The sequence below is a fragment of the Archocentrus centrarchus genome, chromosome 21, assembly GCF_007364275.1.
Source record: "Archocentrus centrarchus isolate MPI-CPG fArcCen1 chromosome 21, fArcCen1, whole genome shotgun sequence".
In the NCBI taxonomy this organism is placed as follows: Eukaryota; Metazoa; Chordata; class Actinopteri; order Cichliformes; family Cichlidae; genus Archocentrus; species Archocentrus centrarchus.
In genome coordinates, this window is record NC_044366.1 from 34,169,254 (window position 1) to 34,185,903 (window position 16,650).

General features: G+C 39.9%; 1 protein-coding gene across 1 annotated transcript in view; it reads left to right on the forward strand.

Annotated features, from left to right (window-relative positions):
- kcnh3 (potassium voltage-gated channel, subfamily H (eag-related), member 3) overlaps positions 1-16,650 on the forward strand; it is a 171,392-nt gene that overhangs the window by 113,283 nt on the left and 41,459 nt on the right. The window contains exons 3-7 of the mRNA XM_030757821.1: positions 365-499; positions 7,269-7,408; positions 10,165-10,417; positions 13,741-13,898; positions 14,580-14,781. Coding sequence (XP_030613681.1) covers positions 365-499; positions 7,269-7,408; positions 10,165-10,417; positions 13,741-13,898; positions 14,580-14,781 — 888 coding nt within the window. The remainder of the gene's footprint in view (positions 1-364; positions 500-7,268; positions 7,409-10,164; positions 10,418-13,740; positions 13,899-14,579; positions 14,782-16,650) is intronic.

Genomic DNA, 16,650 nt, shown 5'->3' on the forward strand with positions numbered 1-16,650 from the left:
CTCTCCACCACTAATTGGAAAATTAACAAATTAAAATAATAACCTCATGAGTCACACACACTCAATCAGTTCAAAATGTACCATTGTGTTTTACATCACTGTACATTTATGAACATCCAGAAATAGTTCATTAACAACCTCCACAACCTGTACATTAGTTTTTTTTTAAATGCAGGTTTGTAGTGAGGTAAATGTAGTAAACAAATAGATAAATTATCACATCGCTAAAATTGCTGTGAGGGACTGAAAATATGCAACACAGAGTAAGAAACACTTTAGATTTTTGGATAAAAATTTAACCACTTCCACTGGTGTATGAGGAGAGCCCACATTAAGTGTAGCCTTGCATTTGTTTTCTCTCCAGGTACAAAGTTCTGGTGTCTTCTGGACATCGTACCAATTAAGAATGAGAAGAGCGAGGTGGTTCTTTTTCTCGTGTCCCACAAAGACATCACTGACAAGAAGAAGGAACAGGACCCTGAGCAAGGACCTGAAACTGGTGAGTTTCTATGAAAAGCACCTGCTTTCAGTTCAGTTATGGCCAAAAATGTGTTGGCAGTGACACAACTGCCAAAGCTAAATTTTTATTTATTTGCAACAAAAGCTTTTCAAATGTGTGAAATCCTCATGATTGTTCTTTGCTGTGTCATACAAAAATCATCTAAATAAAAACTGCAGTATGAAGTGCATGAAAAACAAACTTTGTGCCACAATTGTAATGTTTCAAACACTGCGCAATAAACTTGGAGTCCATTCATCTTTTTTTTTAAAATACCTTCATGTAAACACAAGTTTTATGATTTTAGTTTCAGCAGACTTCAAATGAATCTGTGCCTGAGGGTTCACTCAACTCCTCAAATGAGGTCCTCAGAGAGACACAAACAGCCCACAGTCACACTTTCCATTACTGGAGAGTTAAACCTTTCAGAGACTGATAGAAACGGCTTACTTACATGAACCAAGCAAAAATGTGTGAGTTCAATAACTTCAAAAATCAAACTAAGACAATCGTTAAACATCAACCAGGAAGAATTCTGTGCTATGAACTTTTTTAAGCATATGTGTTATTCTAACGATGATGATGGCCATTGGTTTTGAACTCTGCATTTTGTAAGCTCAGTATTAGCATTGTGATTTTTCCCCTCAAACCTCCTAATGTGGATTTTATTTTTACTTCTTTTTTGGTGGTTGGTGCCTAACGTACACACAGTGATCCCTGCTGTGTGATACTGATGCCACCATGTTTGTTTTCAGCAGCAATCTAGTTATCTTGGCCCCGCAGTGCAAGCATAATTTTAATTACTCTTCACCGGTGGAAAGGGTGACAGCCGGCAGAGCATTTTGCCCTTCAGCTTTTCAGTTAGTGTAGTTTCAAGCAAACAACAAATTTCTGCATCAATTAATAATTGTAATTTCTTATTTCCCCAATGTAAATCTCTCATTAATATTAATGACTTCACATTGTGAACCAGTCAGAGATTACACACAGCTTACTACCCATTGTGAAAACGGGTGAAAATACGGAATCGGGACACAATTTTAATTACTAGATAGAATTTGTGAGTTAATTAAAGGCAGGCAAGAATCAGTTATTGGAACTGTGCAGCATCCACTGACACCTATCTAACCATAAGCATTCAGGATTCAAAAACAGATCTTATACTGTAAATCGATTTAAAGGATAATTCTGGAGTGTTTCCTTCGCCAGAGCTATTGCAGGTTATTGAGTCACGCTACCGCTGCACGCTTTACCACTATTGTAGATATCGATCAGGGTGAAGGGTAAGCATGATTAGGTCAACCTGCATATTCATCCACACGCACTAGTTTGTGTACATGTGCGAGACTGTGAATTTCTGTCTGTTTAATGGACATTTGTGCTGGAGAGCTCAAAGCAAAGCAGCACATGAACTGATTATTGTAAAGCTAGTTTTAAAGGCTTTTGCTAACACATGAAGAGCTGATCATTGTTAGTCAGTGTCAGTTTGGCTTTTTTTGCTTGAGAAGGTTCCTAACTGAGTGAAGCAATAATAAGATCTGGTCGAACTCTCTAAATGCTAAGAATGCATGCTTCACTGTGTCCTTTATTGCCTCTGTCAGCATAGGATACACTGGATGATCCTTTATAACAGGAACAGAGATAATCAGTGATGTGGCTCATATAAATGTTAATTAATAATAGGTTTTCCATTTCATGCCTTAACCTGCTGATATGATTTGATTCTTCAGTGACAGGCTATGTTTAAACCCACAGATGAACTATAAACCTTAACTTTTTTTTCTTATAAAAGTGTAGCGTTGCATGAAGAACATACATTCAATTTTAAAACGGCTCTATGAAGATTTTGAGCTGTATAAAGTGAGTTTAAGGATTATAGTCTGTGTAGATGAATTATTTCCTCAGTATAAGTGTTGCTGTTTTGTCAGTTTTTCTTATTAATTAATTTGGCTTCAGTCGCAGGAAACCTTAATGAAGACAGGATTCAGATCTTTGAAATGAAGTGGGATTAGAAGAACACATGGGGAGAAGTACAATTTCTTCAGGACACTGTAGCTTCAACACGGCAGACACACGTCAACAACATCCACGTCACATTATTAAGAAGCAGTAGTGCACTCTTACAGCTGATTTAGACTTCTGCAGTGAAGCTTTGTAGATCCTACGATGTGATAACTGGCAATGAATTTGCAAAAGCATCGCAATTGGATTTTAAGTCCAGACTTTGACGAGGCCGCTCCAAAACCTTCATTTTGTTTTTGTCTTTTTGAGCCATTCAGAGGAGGACTTGCTGGTGTGTTTTAGATCATTATCCTGCTGCATAACTGAACTGCACTTCAGCTTCAGGGCATGAACTGATGGCTGGACATTCTCCTTCAGGATTTTCTAAAGAAAGCAGAATTCATGGTTCCATCAAGGAAGTGGTCCAGATCCTGAAGTGGCCCCACACCATCACGTTACCGCCACCATGTTTGAGCCAAACCTTCCAAAAAGTTCAGCTTTTGTTGCGTCAGTCCACAGAATATTTTCCCAAAAGTCTCGGGGATCATCAAGATGTGTTTTAGCAAATGTCAGACGAGCCTTTGTGCTCTTTTTGTTCAGCAGCAGAAACACAATATCTTATCTCTGTTCAGAGGTGATTTTCTCCTTGGAACTCTCCATTTTTGCCCAGTCTCTGTCTTATTGTCGAATCATGAACTCTGACCTTGACTGAGGCCACTGAGGCCTGCAGTTCTTTAGATGTTCTGGGTTCTTTTGTGACCTCCTGATGAGTAATTCTGGTAGCTCAGCCACTCCTGCGAAGGTTCAGCACTGTTCCAAATTTCTCATCTGTTCTCATGTTTATGCAGATTGTGGCATGATGTATTGCTTTTTGAGATATTTTAGCCGGCCTCACTTTGTCACACAGGATCTCTTTAAGATAAGATTATATGCATGAGCTCATCTCATGTTCACACTTGGACCCTCTTGGGATTGAACTGCTTGACAAAACATTGGTTGTTTTTTCATACTTGGGCACCTAACCTGCTATTGTGCCTAAAGAGCTGATCAGGTATGAACTAGTGTTGTCACATCATGAAACACTAATTAATGCAGGGTTTTTGGAACACTATTTGATGGTCTTGTATGTCTTGTTGTGGCTTACATCCAGTTTTTACCCTGCATGACCTTCAAAATAAAATTCACAAAGAAACTTGCTTAAAGAGAGCTCGAAGGCAGGTCTGCCCCCTCTTTCAGTTTTTTTTTTCTTTTGCCCATGTGGTAAAAAAACAAACAAACAAACAAACAACAGCATATCATGATATCTGACCATTAAAAAAGGTCTTGGTTGTATTTTTTCAGGGCACTTACTATTGATTGACACCTTGCATCAGTTCTTCTTGCCTGCAGGTGTTTCTCTGTGGTGAAAACAAAACGGGAAGCCCTGGTGTATAAAGTCTGAATATCTCGCAGATGTATTACTGCATTTCTAAAAGGGGTGTTGTAAATCTCTGCAAGGCGCAAACAAAAACATTCAATATTTTTGTAATCCTGCAGATATTATGCTGAAATAAAGCATACTTTTAACTTTGTAAATCCTGCCAGCATAGGCTTATATACTGTAATTTCAGAGATGAATTGCGATCCTCTAAGGAGAACAAGAGAGAAGCCGAGAAATCAAAACTCTCAAGATGAAGTGGAGTATTCAAAAAAATTTTTTTAAAGATTGCTTTTCAGAGCTGCTGTTTGCAGGGCTTCATGTTGGGAAAGAGCACCTGCTTGAAATCACTTATACCCCAGCACTACCACCACACACACACACACACACACACACACACACACACACACACACACACACACACACACACACACACACTTGCACAGTAGCTCTCCCATTTGGCTGAATATCTGCTGCAGAAATGATTGAAGCCTGCTTTCAAACACTCTGGATGTGTTTTACACACCACATGAATCATTCATTTTTAATTCAAGCTGCCAAATTTGGAGCGCACTGCACACCACCAGAGACCAGAGAACAAACAACAAATAAGGGGAGACAACAGAGGTTTTTCATTTTTACTGATTCTCTGACCTATTACTGACCAAACACATTCATTTTAGATTCCGGCTAAATCAGCTGTGAGACTAAAATGAAAGCACGATGAAGTGGCACAAACTAGAAAACAAGGGAGATAAAAGATGTTTTTGGTGTGAAGACTTCACACAGTCACATTTACTTGCTTCCACTCCTCTGTAGGGGTCTGAAAACTGCCTGCATGGCTCACCTTTGGCACTTTGTTCCAACGGCACCACTGCCAAAGGTCAAGTTTTTGAAATTCTTGTGATTGTTCTTCACTATATCATAGAAACTTTATTTTCATGTTGTTAGGCTGCTCATTTAATGCAGTCATATAAAAGTGCACAAGAACATTCAAAATAACAGTTCAACACCACAGAGCACCTTACTGAAAAGTTAACACACAGGCCACGTTGACAGGTTCTCTCTGTGTCTTGCAGCCATTCAGAAATGATGCAAATGAGGTTCAAATCTCAGCTGGATTTAACAAAAGAAACAGAGCCTTTTCGCCAGGCTACAAGTGCCAAATATCCACAGTTTTTCAACTCACCTGTTAAAGAAACAGCATAGAAAAAGTCAGGACCGCTGTGCAAAAGTGTATTTCAGCTGAAACTAATATATAGGACTTCCTCTTAGTTTGATTTACAGTTTTTCCTTGTGGAATTGCAGTGCAGGGATGGAAGCTCAAGCAGGGAATTTTGTACTAAAAAGACTCATTCTCTGTAGATCAGGTTAGAAAAGTCTCACAGTTGGGTTCAGGTAAACTTTTAAATGCACAAAATATGAACTGCGGGTTTGCAAGAGAATTTGAATATCCAGTATGAACAGGAAGAATAAATACAACATGTCAAAAATGTTTATGGTTCATACGAGCTGCTGGGTAACCTTTAACGACAGAATTTTCATTTTCTAACCATCTGTTAGGAAAAAACAGCAGAATTAAATAAAACAGAGAAGATGGATTTTTCTTCTGAAAGTCTGATGACTTTATGGGACAGTGTGCATTCACTGCATTGAATGTACCTCAGAAACTGCATTGAAGCAGCTGATTCTCAGACAATTTGATCAGGAATCTGTATTACCAACTATAACACTTTTCAATCAGCCTGTACTGACCTTGAGTCTTGATGCTTCCATCTTTAAAAGTAGTAAGAATGTAGCTCAGCAGACAAAGTTTCCTTGTCACAGTCCGTGTTCTCCTGTTTAAACTTTCTAGGGAGAAAAAATATCTCCAACTCTACAGTTTTTCCCAGCTAATACAACTCCTATTTGTACATCTGTCAGAACAGGTGCTGCTGCAGTATTTGCCTCGGACATAAAACACACACCTTGTTAAGGGCGTGTGTGTGTTAGTTAGTGCTGGTCCTCTGAAAACCCCATGCTGTACACACAGAAAGAGGCACAGATGCTTTTCTTTTCTTTTCTTTTTCTGAACCTCCTGAAATCTAGACAAGATATTATGTCCAAATCAAATTTGCTTGTTGAAAATGAAAATGATTAGGTTACATGGGCAGGGACTTTCCAAGCATGTTTATAATGTATCATATTATGAACAGGGTAGCAATTGAAATAGGACATTACAAGTGGAAATAGGGGAAATATTTTCTATCTGAATGATAGCTTTACAATGAGCAACTCCTTTAATCCATCTCTCTATGCCTCGGCACACATTTGTCCTTTTCCTGTTTTTCTTCGTTTTTGTTTGTTGGTGATGAAAAGGAGTAGAAATAAGACACTGAGGGGGTCTTGGTAATTATTACTGATTCTGTTCTGTAATCCAGGTCATGGAACACCATTTAGTAGGCTTCATCCTATTAATAATTTGAGACATCCCTGGATGTCCTTCTGCCTCGTCATCACACATCTCCACAACGGTTCATTCCACCTTCTTTAAACTCGATGGGCGTACTGCAGTGCTTAGTGCTAACCAATAACCTAAAGTCTTGCTTGAACACCCATGAGAATATAAGCATCCCATATAGGGTCAGAGGTCCAATCATTTCTATGGATTTTTGGCCTATTTGAAAACACCCGTATGGGAAAGCTTTAAAATGCAAAAATGAATGAATGAGACTTCATTTGAGAGGTAAGAATTTAAGTTTATGAAAATAACCCCCACCCTAGATGAATTGTGACCTGGACTTTAACCTTAAGTCTTAATCCTCAAACAGGCTGCCGAATCGGTGTGAAAAAGTGAGAACCATATATTTTTCTTATCTTTTGTTTCTTGTGACTTCAGACCCTCACTCATGTCATTGAGACAAGTGGTTCTTGAGACATCTAAACACAGACACACACACACACACACATGCACATGCACACATACTCTGTGAGTGTATCCTAAAAGCAGACCCCTTTTCAAAACAGTTACTTAATGATTTCCTGCATGCGCTGCATTTAGGGGAGAGCTGTAAAATGGATGCCAGAGGAAGTGTTATTGTGTGCCAGGCTGGCCCCACACTGCCTCCCATTCAGCCATTAGCTTCACACTTGGGACTTTAGCACTGAAGTGACAGAGGCAAAAATATATTCACGCAAAACTTTAAATTCACAGCCATACACATATAAAAGGAGCGCTGTCAAAGCATTACTTCTGCGCTATGAGAGGTCTGCGTTTCAGTCAGCACGCAGCTGATCAAACAGACCCTGGTTTAAATTCTTCTCGCTTGTTGTGGATTGCATCAAAGCGCAGCATGTTTCTGTCCTCCACAGATGAAGACACAGGTTTGGAGGTGCATCAGGTAACTCGCCCTCCAGGCTTCAATGCCAATCGGCGCCGCAGCAGAGCTGTGCTCTATCACCTGTCAGGACACCTGCAGAAACAAGACAAGAGCAAGCTCAAGATCAACAATGTGAGTTTCTCTGCTTTCATATTTCCTGCTACATCTACATTGCTGAGCTTTCTCTGTGTGGCTAACCTCTTTCTGCAGCAACACATGGAGTGCCAACGCCAGCGTCTGGATTTTCCTGACATGTGAAACAGGCTGCTCATTAAACCAAACTCGCACATAAACAGGATTCAAAATTGTTAGCAACGCATACATAACGCTACAAATACATGAAGTGAGACTGGAATTCTGCTCTTTTGAAAGTTAAAAATGTTTTTACCCCTTTTATTGTAAATATAAGTGACTGGATCATATGTTTATGAATTAAATATTCCATAAATAATAAATGAAAATTTCATGAAAATATAATTAGCAATTTTACTATTAATTTTGACATTAGCAATTCTTGTAAATGTGATGGTAAAGGGTTTTTTCATTACTACTTTGGAGGTCCTCGAATGAGGTCACCACTTTATCTCTTCTTAAGCTGCATACGGCTCACCTGATATACTGAAATGGAGACATCAAGGTTGTGCTTCAGTTTTGTTACATCACATGTCAGTGTTATATGAGTTATTCCAGTCTTGCTCTTCCCTGGTGATGTGGACACAGTGACTGAGCTTCAAAATTCTGACTGAATTTGATGATTTTTTTGGATGAATGTTTAGCATAGAGCTTGGGGGGGGCAGCATTTCAGATATGTTTACATGAGAAGCTATGAAGCATTAAATAGAGGAATGTGAATTCACTGGCTGAAGACTAAGTTTGTGGCCGGGAATATTCATCTCATATTAGGGTAAAAAACATGTCTGGATGCCAGAGGAAGTGTTGTTGTGTGCCAGGCTGGCACCAGACTGCCGCTCATTCACTCATTAACTTCACACTTGGGACTTCAGCACTGGTGATGACGCTGAAGTGACAGAGGCAGAAATATGTTCAAGTGAAACTTTAAATTTAGATATATGTTATTGAGCCACAAAAAGATTTTCCAAAGACTGGAGATGGAGATGGGTGGGGGCGGGGATGGGGGGGTGTTATTCATTCATTATGATGAAAAGAAGTCAGCTTAATTGCTTCCCTAGTTGCTGCACCACTCCCTAAACTAAACAACAAGGGAGCTACTGAGCGCAATAGCTTGTATTATTTACCTTAGCATGAGTTCAGACCAGAAGGAGTTGTGCATTAAAACAATGCACTGGGATGTGTTGGTGGAGGTGCTGTTAAATCCACATATTTAAGCTTGAATAAAAGATCGTGTGTCTGAAAGCAACAACCAAAACACAATTTTACAAGTCTGGATCTGACATGGGACTATCATAGAAGATGATCACTTTTTTTTTGTGAGCTGACCTCTGTGTAGGCCTGCTGCAGTGCAGTGGGCAGCACATACCCTGACAGATGGTGTGAAGGACAAGAGGACTATGCTTAATTTTGGTTCACTTCATGGTAAAAGAGCTCTGCATTTAGCTGATGTCAGTGATTAGCAAACATGCAGACCTATGCAGTTTGCACCCTGCATGTTAGATGACCTCCAACCAAAGGGTTTTATGTGATCATCCCTTTTTTTATGTGTAAAAACAGGGAAACCTAATAATTTGTGTACCCTAAATGGGTACCAGTGTGTAATTATATAATGAAAGAGATGAGTAAAAAAAATCAATGCAATCAGTAATAAACATTTAGCGTTTGAAGAGTTAATTAGGAATGAATGACTTATGAAGAAAACTGAGGAGTTTTCTGAGATAATATTGAACTAAACAACACCCAGTGATTCACTTACATGAAATCGCACTGCCAGTAAATAAACATCTAGCACAAAGTCCCAGATCACTAATGAACAAATCACTGGCTATCAGGTGACTCCTGATTTGCTCGTTACTTGGTCAAAAGGAAATCATTTTTTCATTATATAAAGTGTTACTGCAGTAATAATTTGGACATCCAGGTAAAGGTATTTTTTAATGCACAGTATGTCACACAGATACTATACAGAACTAAACTAGCATCAGTTTTTTTTTTTAGTATTTTTGTCTTTAATTTCTGACCATTACTACGAGATGTTACTTGAGTAAAAGCAGTAATACCACTTTCTAAAAATAATGTATTACAAGTCTTTAGTTTAAAATCGTAAAGTTGGAGTGTACGAGTTTCACATATACAGTGAATGAGCCTCCTCTGACAATCAAGCTCTTGCGAAACAGCTCACGCTATCAGAAATCCCAGCAATCATAACCATCCAGGCTTATAGTAGCATGAATTGGATAAACTCAAAGCATTTGTGCCTCAGATTTGCAGCACCCCACACAGGAAACCAAATGGGCACTTTGATTTATCTGGATGATTTGAAATGAAATTACACCAAATGGTTCGTTTTCATAAAAACACGCCACAGGTGTACGAGTGAAAGCCGATGCTTGAAATCAGTGTTCTGAAATTCCTTCTTCCTTAGGAGCTCTCGAATCTGGGAAAACCATTTTGCCTCAGTGTTTGTAGCTTTTTTCTGTCATCGTTTTTTCAAGACTTTATTTAAGAAGCGGCAACAAATAACCCACTTATGAATGGTTGAAACTGTTTTCATGGCTGCACTGTTATATCAAGTGGAATGAATTTGAAATCTCCACTCCCGTGGATTCTCATAAAGTGTGAGCTTTCAAAGCTTGAAGTGGCTCAGTAAGTGTGTGCACAGGGCCATGTTATTGTGGCCTGGCAGAGGGAGAACGAGAGCGATGTAAAAACCTGAAACAAGAGAGCTGTTGACATCTGTCTCCCTTTCAATCCAGAACATGTTTGGGGAGAAGCCTCCAATCCCGGAATACAAAGTAGCAGCCATTCAGAAATCTCGCTTCATCCTGCTCCACTATGGAACCTTCAAGGCCGGCTGGGATTGGTTGATTCTGCTGGCGACTTTCTATGTGGCCGTCACTGTGCCCTATAACGTGTGTTTCACAGTTGGGGGAGGCCGGGATGAAGGCAGCGCCTCACGCAGCCCGCCCAGTGTCAGCGACATCCTCGTAGAGATCCTCTTTATTTTAGGTAAGAGTCTTTGTTGTGTTCTCATGTTGGTGCTTTCTTTTAACCATCAGGACTGCCACCTTCCGTAATAGGGCTTAGAGTACCTGTCAAAAGATTGGACACATCTCTAAAGAAGTAACCAAAACAAAGAAAACTAAATAGATTTTATATTCCAGCTTTACGTTCTCCAACCAGCCAAGTTAAATTGTTACCTGGAACTTTTCCACCAGTCTTGAATATATTCTGAGGACGTTTGCTTTTCCTTAACTCTGTGCTCGGCTGGGTCATCTGAGGCAGCATTCTGTCACTCTGCTTCTTGATCAGACAGCCCTTACACAGTCCAGAGGTGTGTTTTGGCTCATTTTGTTGCTGAAAAACTAATGATGGTCCCACTCAATCTAGATAAGAAATTGTGTCTCGGAAGTCAATCTCCAACAAAGTCCTTCCAGCCCCTCACAGCTCCTCCTCCATGTTACATTCGACTTTGCTGTATCTCGCAAAGACGCAACACCTGGGATCAAAAAACTCAGACTTCCACTGGTCTACCACCCATTCCTTGGTCTCCCTCAGCAGTGGTTTTCTTAGCAGCATTATCCCCTTGAAGGTCTGATTCATAGTCTTAAAGCTATAAAGCTAATAAAATGCATGTGCTGCTTAGAGTCTGGCAAGCATTAATGAGAGCACTGATGAATATGAGGGGCCGTTAGTGGTTGATTTGAGTCTGAGGCTGGTAACGCTGCAGCAAAGGGAACTGCTAGTCTTCCTTTTGTATAGAGGTCTAATAAGAGCCAGAGTCCTTACAGCAGTTGGTCATTCTTTAAACTTAACTTCATAAAGTAATGATGGCTGCTGTGTACACACCCAGCCCCACCTACTAGAGCTGGATGCATGAGATGACCATACTGTATTGGGGATACCCCCCTCTCTTTGACATGATACAGATCAAAGAGTAAAAAAAAAAAAGTAAAATCCTCTGAATCAGTAGGTGCATCCAAATTTTTATTGGTACTGTAATTGCTGCAAAGTTCTTTTTTTATTATATTAACTGCCTGCTGACAGAAAGTCAGTCCAGCAACCTTAATCTGAGGGGCATGCGACTCACGGTAAAAGTTCTCATGATAAAAGTTCTGCTTAAGTTTTTAATGATGAACGTTACAGTGAAAAGGATATGAGCCATTCCACAATAAACCATTACATCTGATTGTAAGTCATTTCCCAGAAAACAGCAGGCCTCTTTGTCCTCAGTGTTGTCCACCCTAACTGCAGGAAACTTATATGAGTGCTCTTCCATGAACGATTTGTGTTAATGGGAAAGAGTGAATATAAGCTCTCCATCAATAAACTTCTGTAATAAAATTACATGAACCACCCGCAGTTAAATGTCTGACTCCTATCAGTCGATATCCCATTTATTAGGACTAACGGGCTGAGCCTATTTATCGATACATTCACCAGCAAACAATACTGGATTGAAATGTTCCATCAGGACCCCTCTTATTCATTCATTTATTTCCTCAATGCAGGGTAAGTGAGAGTCATGCTGGTTGGTTTTGTTGTTACATTTTATCATTTTTAAGAATAAATCACATGCACTGTATCTACATTACATGTCATTTCAGATTCATGCTGTGCTAAGTGTGTTAATAAAGGGACATTAAGATGACATTAAAGGAGTTAGAAAACCAGCCCCATTAAAAAAAAAAGAAATCAGAGCGCAAACATGGAAATAAAGAGCTCATCAAGTTCAGTTTTGTTGTTGTTTGTTTCTTTGTTTGTTTGTTTGTTTGTTTGTTTCAGCAAGCTTGAACAGCCTTGCCTCTTTAACTGGTTGACATCATACTTTGAAGGACTGAGTTGTGGAGTTGCTTTGTTTAGCTTGCTTTGCTTTATGTTGCGATCCTTCTGGAAACGAGTCCCCTGAAGCCATCTTGAAATGCTTTTGATGATCCAGATGCCCAAGCCCTACTGCTAGAAAATCACATTTTGGAAATATCCAGATAGCATGAGGTGGTTATCCTGCATCACATTAAGGAGAAGCTGATAACTGCATTGAGTAATCAGCATAGCAAATCTAGGTGAGCCAGTTCCTATTAATACCACTGTACAGAAGTTGGCGGCAATTCAGCAGGGGGGGCACATCATGGGCACTTGTTAGATAGTCCTCAATGATCAGCAGTAAATGGAGCTAAACAACTAAATGAATTATCTATACCTGCTTCTAGACATAAAAGCCCACATATTAGCATAATATTCACAAATACAGCATGAATAATGTGTCCAAATTAAAACAAAACAATAATTATGTCCTGTGTTGTGTTTGTTTTCTTTTGTTTCAAACACAGAAGCCAGTTTTACTCATACAACATTAGCATTGTGTTAATGCTGCTTGGTCGGTTAAGCATTTTCATTTAAAAGCAGTAGTTGAAGGTGAATGCTATCAGGAGGCTACTGCTACGAATTCTCTGCTGCAGCTGCTGCTGCTCACTTCATGCGTGAAGTCAAAACGGCGATTTGGTGGTTAAGTTGCTTGTAGTGCTGCAGAGTAAAGTACAGTAAAACTTTAATGTCCCCAAGGGGCAGTTTACTCTGCAGGCAGAAGTCCAACACGATATATACATACATGGATACATACATTCATATGGTACAGTGTGTTGAAAAAATTTTGTTTAAAGGTACAGTCAGTTGTTTTTTAAGGTTATTTAATAGGCAAATGAATTGCATTCATAAATATACATTGATTGGTGCGTAATTAGCAGCACAGTGGTGCGGTGGTTAGCACCGCTGCCTCACAGTTAAAATACCATCTGGAAGGCCTGGGTTCATTTCCACCTTGGCCCAGGCCCCTCCCTTTGCATGTTCTCCCCGTGTCTGTGTGGGTTTTCTCCGGGTGCTCCGCTTTCCTCCCACAGTCCAAAGACATGCACTTACTGGGGTTAGGTTAATTGGAAACTCTAAATTGCCCATAGGTGTGATTGTGAGTGTGAATGTTGTCTGCCTCTCTGTGGTGGTCCTGTGACAGGCTGGTGACCTGTACAGGGTGTACCCTGCCTCTTGCCCCATATCAGCTGAGCTAAAAAAAAACTCAAAGGAAAGCAACAATGCGACCTGCATCTGGATAAAATATATATACATTGTACATTGAAAATAAAATTAATACATTTTTTCTTAATGCCCTACGTGTTGATGCCCTATTATTATTTTTGTATTATTATCATTTAAAGTAACTCATGCATGCTGTGTGTATATGATTCATTGAAAAGTAGCTGTGTGGTTACCATCACTGTAATTTAAGTGACACTTGCTGTCATGTTGGTGATTACTGCTGTTGTTACTGTCCTCTGCAGACATAGTGCTGAACTTTCGAACTACATTTGTGAGCACGTCGGGTCAGGTCGTCTACGACGCCCGCTCCATCTGCGTTCACTACGTCACCACCTGGCTCTTTGTTGATCTCATTGCCGCCCTGCCCTTTGACCTGCTCTATGCTTTCAATGTCAGCGTGGTGAGTCTCCCCTGTGTGTTACTGTGTGTCTGTCTGTAGACATTTGTTTGTGATCACACTAACAAAACCTCAATCCAAACAGTGTGATAAATCAGCCAACATAATTCACTATAATATAAAGTGAAATACTGAATATGGACATACAGTCTTTAGTCTACTGCATCCCCTTTTGGCATAAAGCAGTGGAGGAAATTAGATTTTCTTTTTCTTTCTATTTTTTTTAGAAAAAGGGAAAATGAATCCATAACGTCAGAAGTTCCCATGTGAATTCACTAGCTCTGCATTTCATCCAAACTGATGCTCATTAGACAAACACATGCCACAGAGCCAGTCTGATGTTGGTGCACACACCGCATGGCTCATTAGTTTGTATGTGTGTGCCAAGAATAAAACAAAAAAAAGATGAACGGATGGGCAAATTATGACAAAACAACTATTAAGACTTATTTGAAATCTCCAATTTGGAGTTGAAAAATGTTTGATTTTGTGCGAGTGAATAAATTAAAAATCCAACCTTTGAATAAAACTGCCGACACTATGAATAAATTACTTCTATTATACAGTATTCCACATTACTGTGTATCAAATTTATAGCCCTTTTTCATAATGATTCCCTTTTATTTAAGAAATACCGTAGGATGAAATTCTGTCAGAGAAATGATGTTTTATGTGTCTCTGCAGTACTTTGGGGTCCATCTGCTGAAGACAGTTCGGCTGCTTCGGTTACTGCGGCTGCTGCAGAAGCTGGAGCGCTACTCACAGTACAGTGCTGTGGTCCTGACTCTGCTGATGTCCATGTTCGCCCTGCTGGCCCACTGGATGGCATGTGTCTGGTACTTTATAGGTCGCAGGGAGATTGACACCCAAGGTTCCTGGGATATAGGTTGGTTCTTTTTTATCTATAGAATTGGAAAGTAGCTATTTAGATTTACTCAATAGCTGCTTTACTCAAGTTTAATTTTTGTGTTACTTGCACATTTCACACACACAAAGCCAACACACAAAGCAAAATTGGAAACAATTCTAAAGAGACTTCAAAGCAGTTGAAGTGATTCTACTGTAGAAACATGTGCAGAGCTGTGAAAAAGAATTTGCCCCCTGATTTCTTACCTCCACCAAGGAGGTCATGTTTTTGGTAGCGTTTGCATGTCATTCTGTCTGAAAACACAATAGCTCAAAACATCCATTCATACTCTTATCCTGTTCAGGGTCGCAGGGCGCTGGAGCCTATACCAGCTGTCATAGGGCGAGAAGCAGGGTACACCCTGTACAGGTCACCATCCTGTCTCAGGGCCAACACAGAGAGAGTGAGAGACAGCCATTTACACCTATGGGCAATTTAGATTCACCTAACTGCATGTCTTTGGACTGTTGGAGGAAACCCATGCAGACACAGGGACAACATGCACACTCCACACAGAAAGGCCCGGGCCAAGGTGGAATCAAACCCAGACCTTCTAGCTGTTCTTCTAGCTGTGAGGCACTGTGCTAACCACCACGCCACCATGCTGCCAGTACTAGCGCTACTATTAGCACGGCAGAATGGCTAGTTGGCCAGTACTAGCCAACTAGATCAAAATATTTTGAATTAATTCAGATAAAAGTTTGTAGGGCTGCAGAGTGGGGTCATATTAACAATCCATTAAAATCTGCCTCACATCCACAAAGGTCTTCAAGATCAACTTAATGATTTATTGGTCCAAAATTGACAAAAAGTCTAAACTTAGCAAACTAAGTAGGTAATTGAAAAGAACTCTTGCTGCAGTTTGATAGCACCTTTACATAAAACTGGCTTTGACACTAACCATAACAGTTGTTTTTGGTAAAAATGTGGCAGGCAGAGGCATGCTAGCTGCTTCCAGCCTGTGTACCAGGCTAATGAGCTCCTGGCTCATGGAATCCTCTAATCTTAACTTTCTACAAGAAAAATAAAGTATATTTATTTGGCTCACACAGGCTAGAGCTCAATCACTGTGGCTACTTTTATAATAATATTCACTTGATGCCATGGTGTGAATGCCAAATCAAAAGTTTCTGTTCCATTTGCAGTAAACTGTGCTGTCACCAGGTTTAAATTTAGTCTTTTGGGGTGTGAGGGCTGGAAAAATTCTCCCTGAAGTAGGTTTATGGTCCATTTCCTGTTTGTGGAGGGCTTTTAGTATACATTGTTTTTAATTGTTATTGTTTTTCACTCGGGCATCATTCAGCAGTTAGAAAGGAAATCGCGCTCTTCTCAATTATACTGGAAGCACTGTCCTCGGGAGATTATTCTAGGCTTCCCAAATGGAGATTTAAATGAGATCTTGTCTCATTGCTTATCCACTTTGCAGTAATGACAAAAAAAAAAATCCATCACTTTTCAGCTTTAACCATTTGAACACTCACCTTGTCTTGCTTAAAAGACAGTTCTGCAACAACATAACTTAGCAAAGAGGTAACCGTGATACTGTATCAGAAAGAAAGGCACAGAGGCAGTTATGCAGATGAGCAACCCTCTTGGTGTTCAGCACGACTGATGCTTTTAATAAGACACAGAAACCTAAAACCTGCGGGCGACATGAAACCCTGGCTTGCAATCTGATAAACTTGTGAAGACGTACAGAAGGACTGGCAGTGTTCAAGGGTAAGGGGATCAAACTGTAATTCTTCTGACTGTGACCGGGGGTAAAGATCAAGTTGTGTGTGTCTCTCATTTTATTCCAAGCATCACACAGATGCACACAATCACAGACATTACGTAAAAAATACTGCA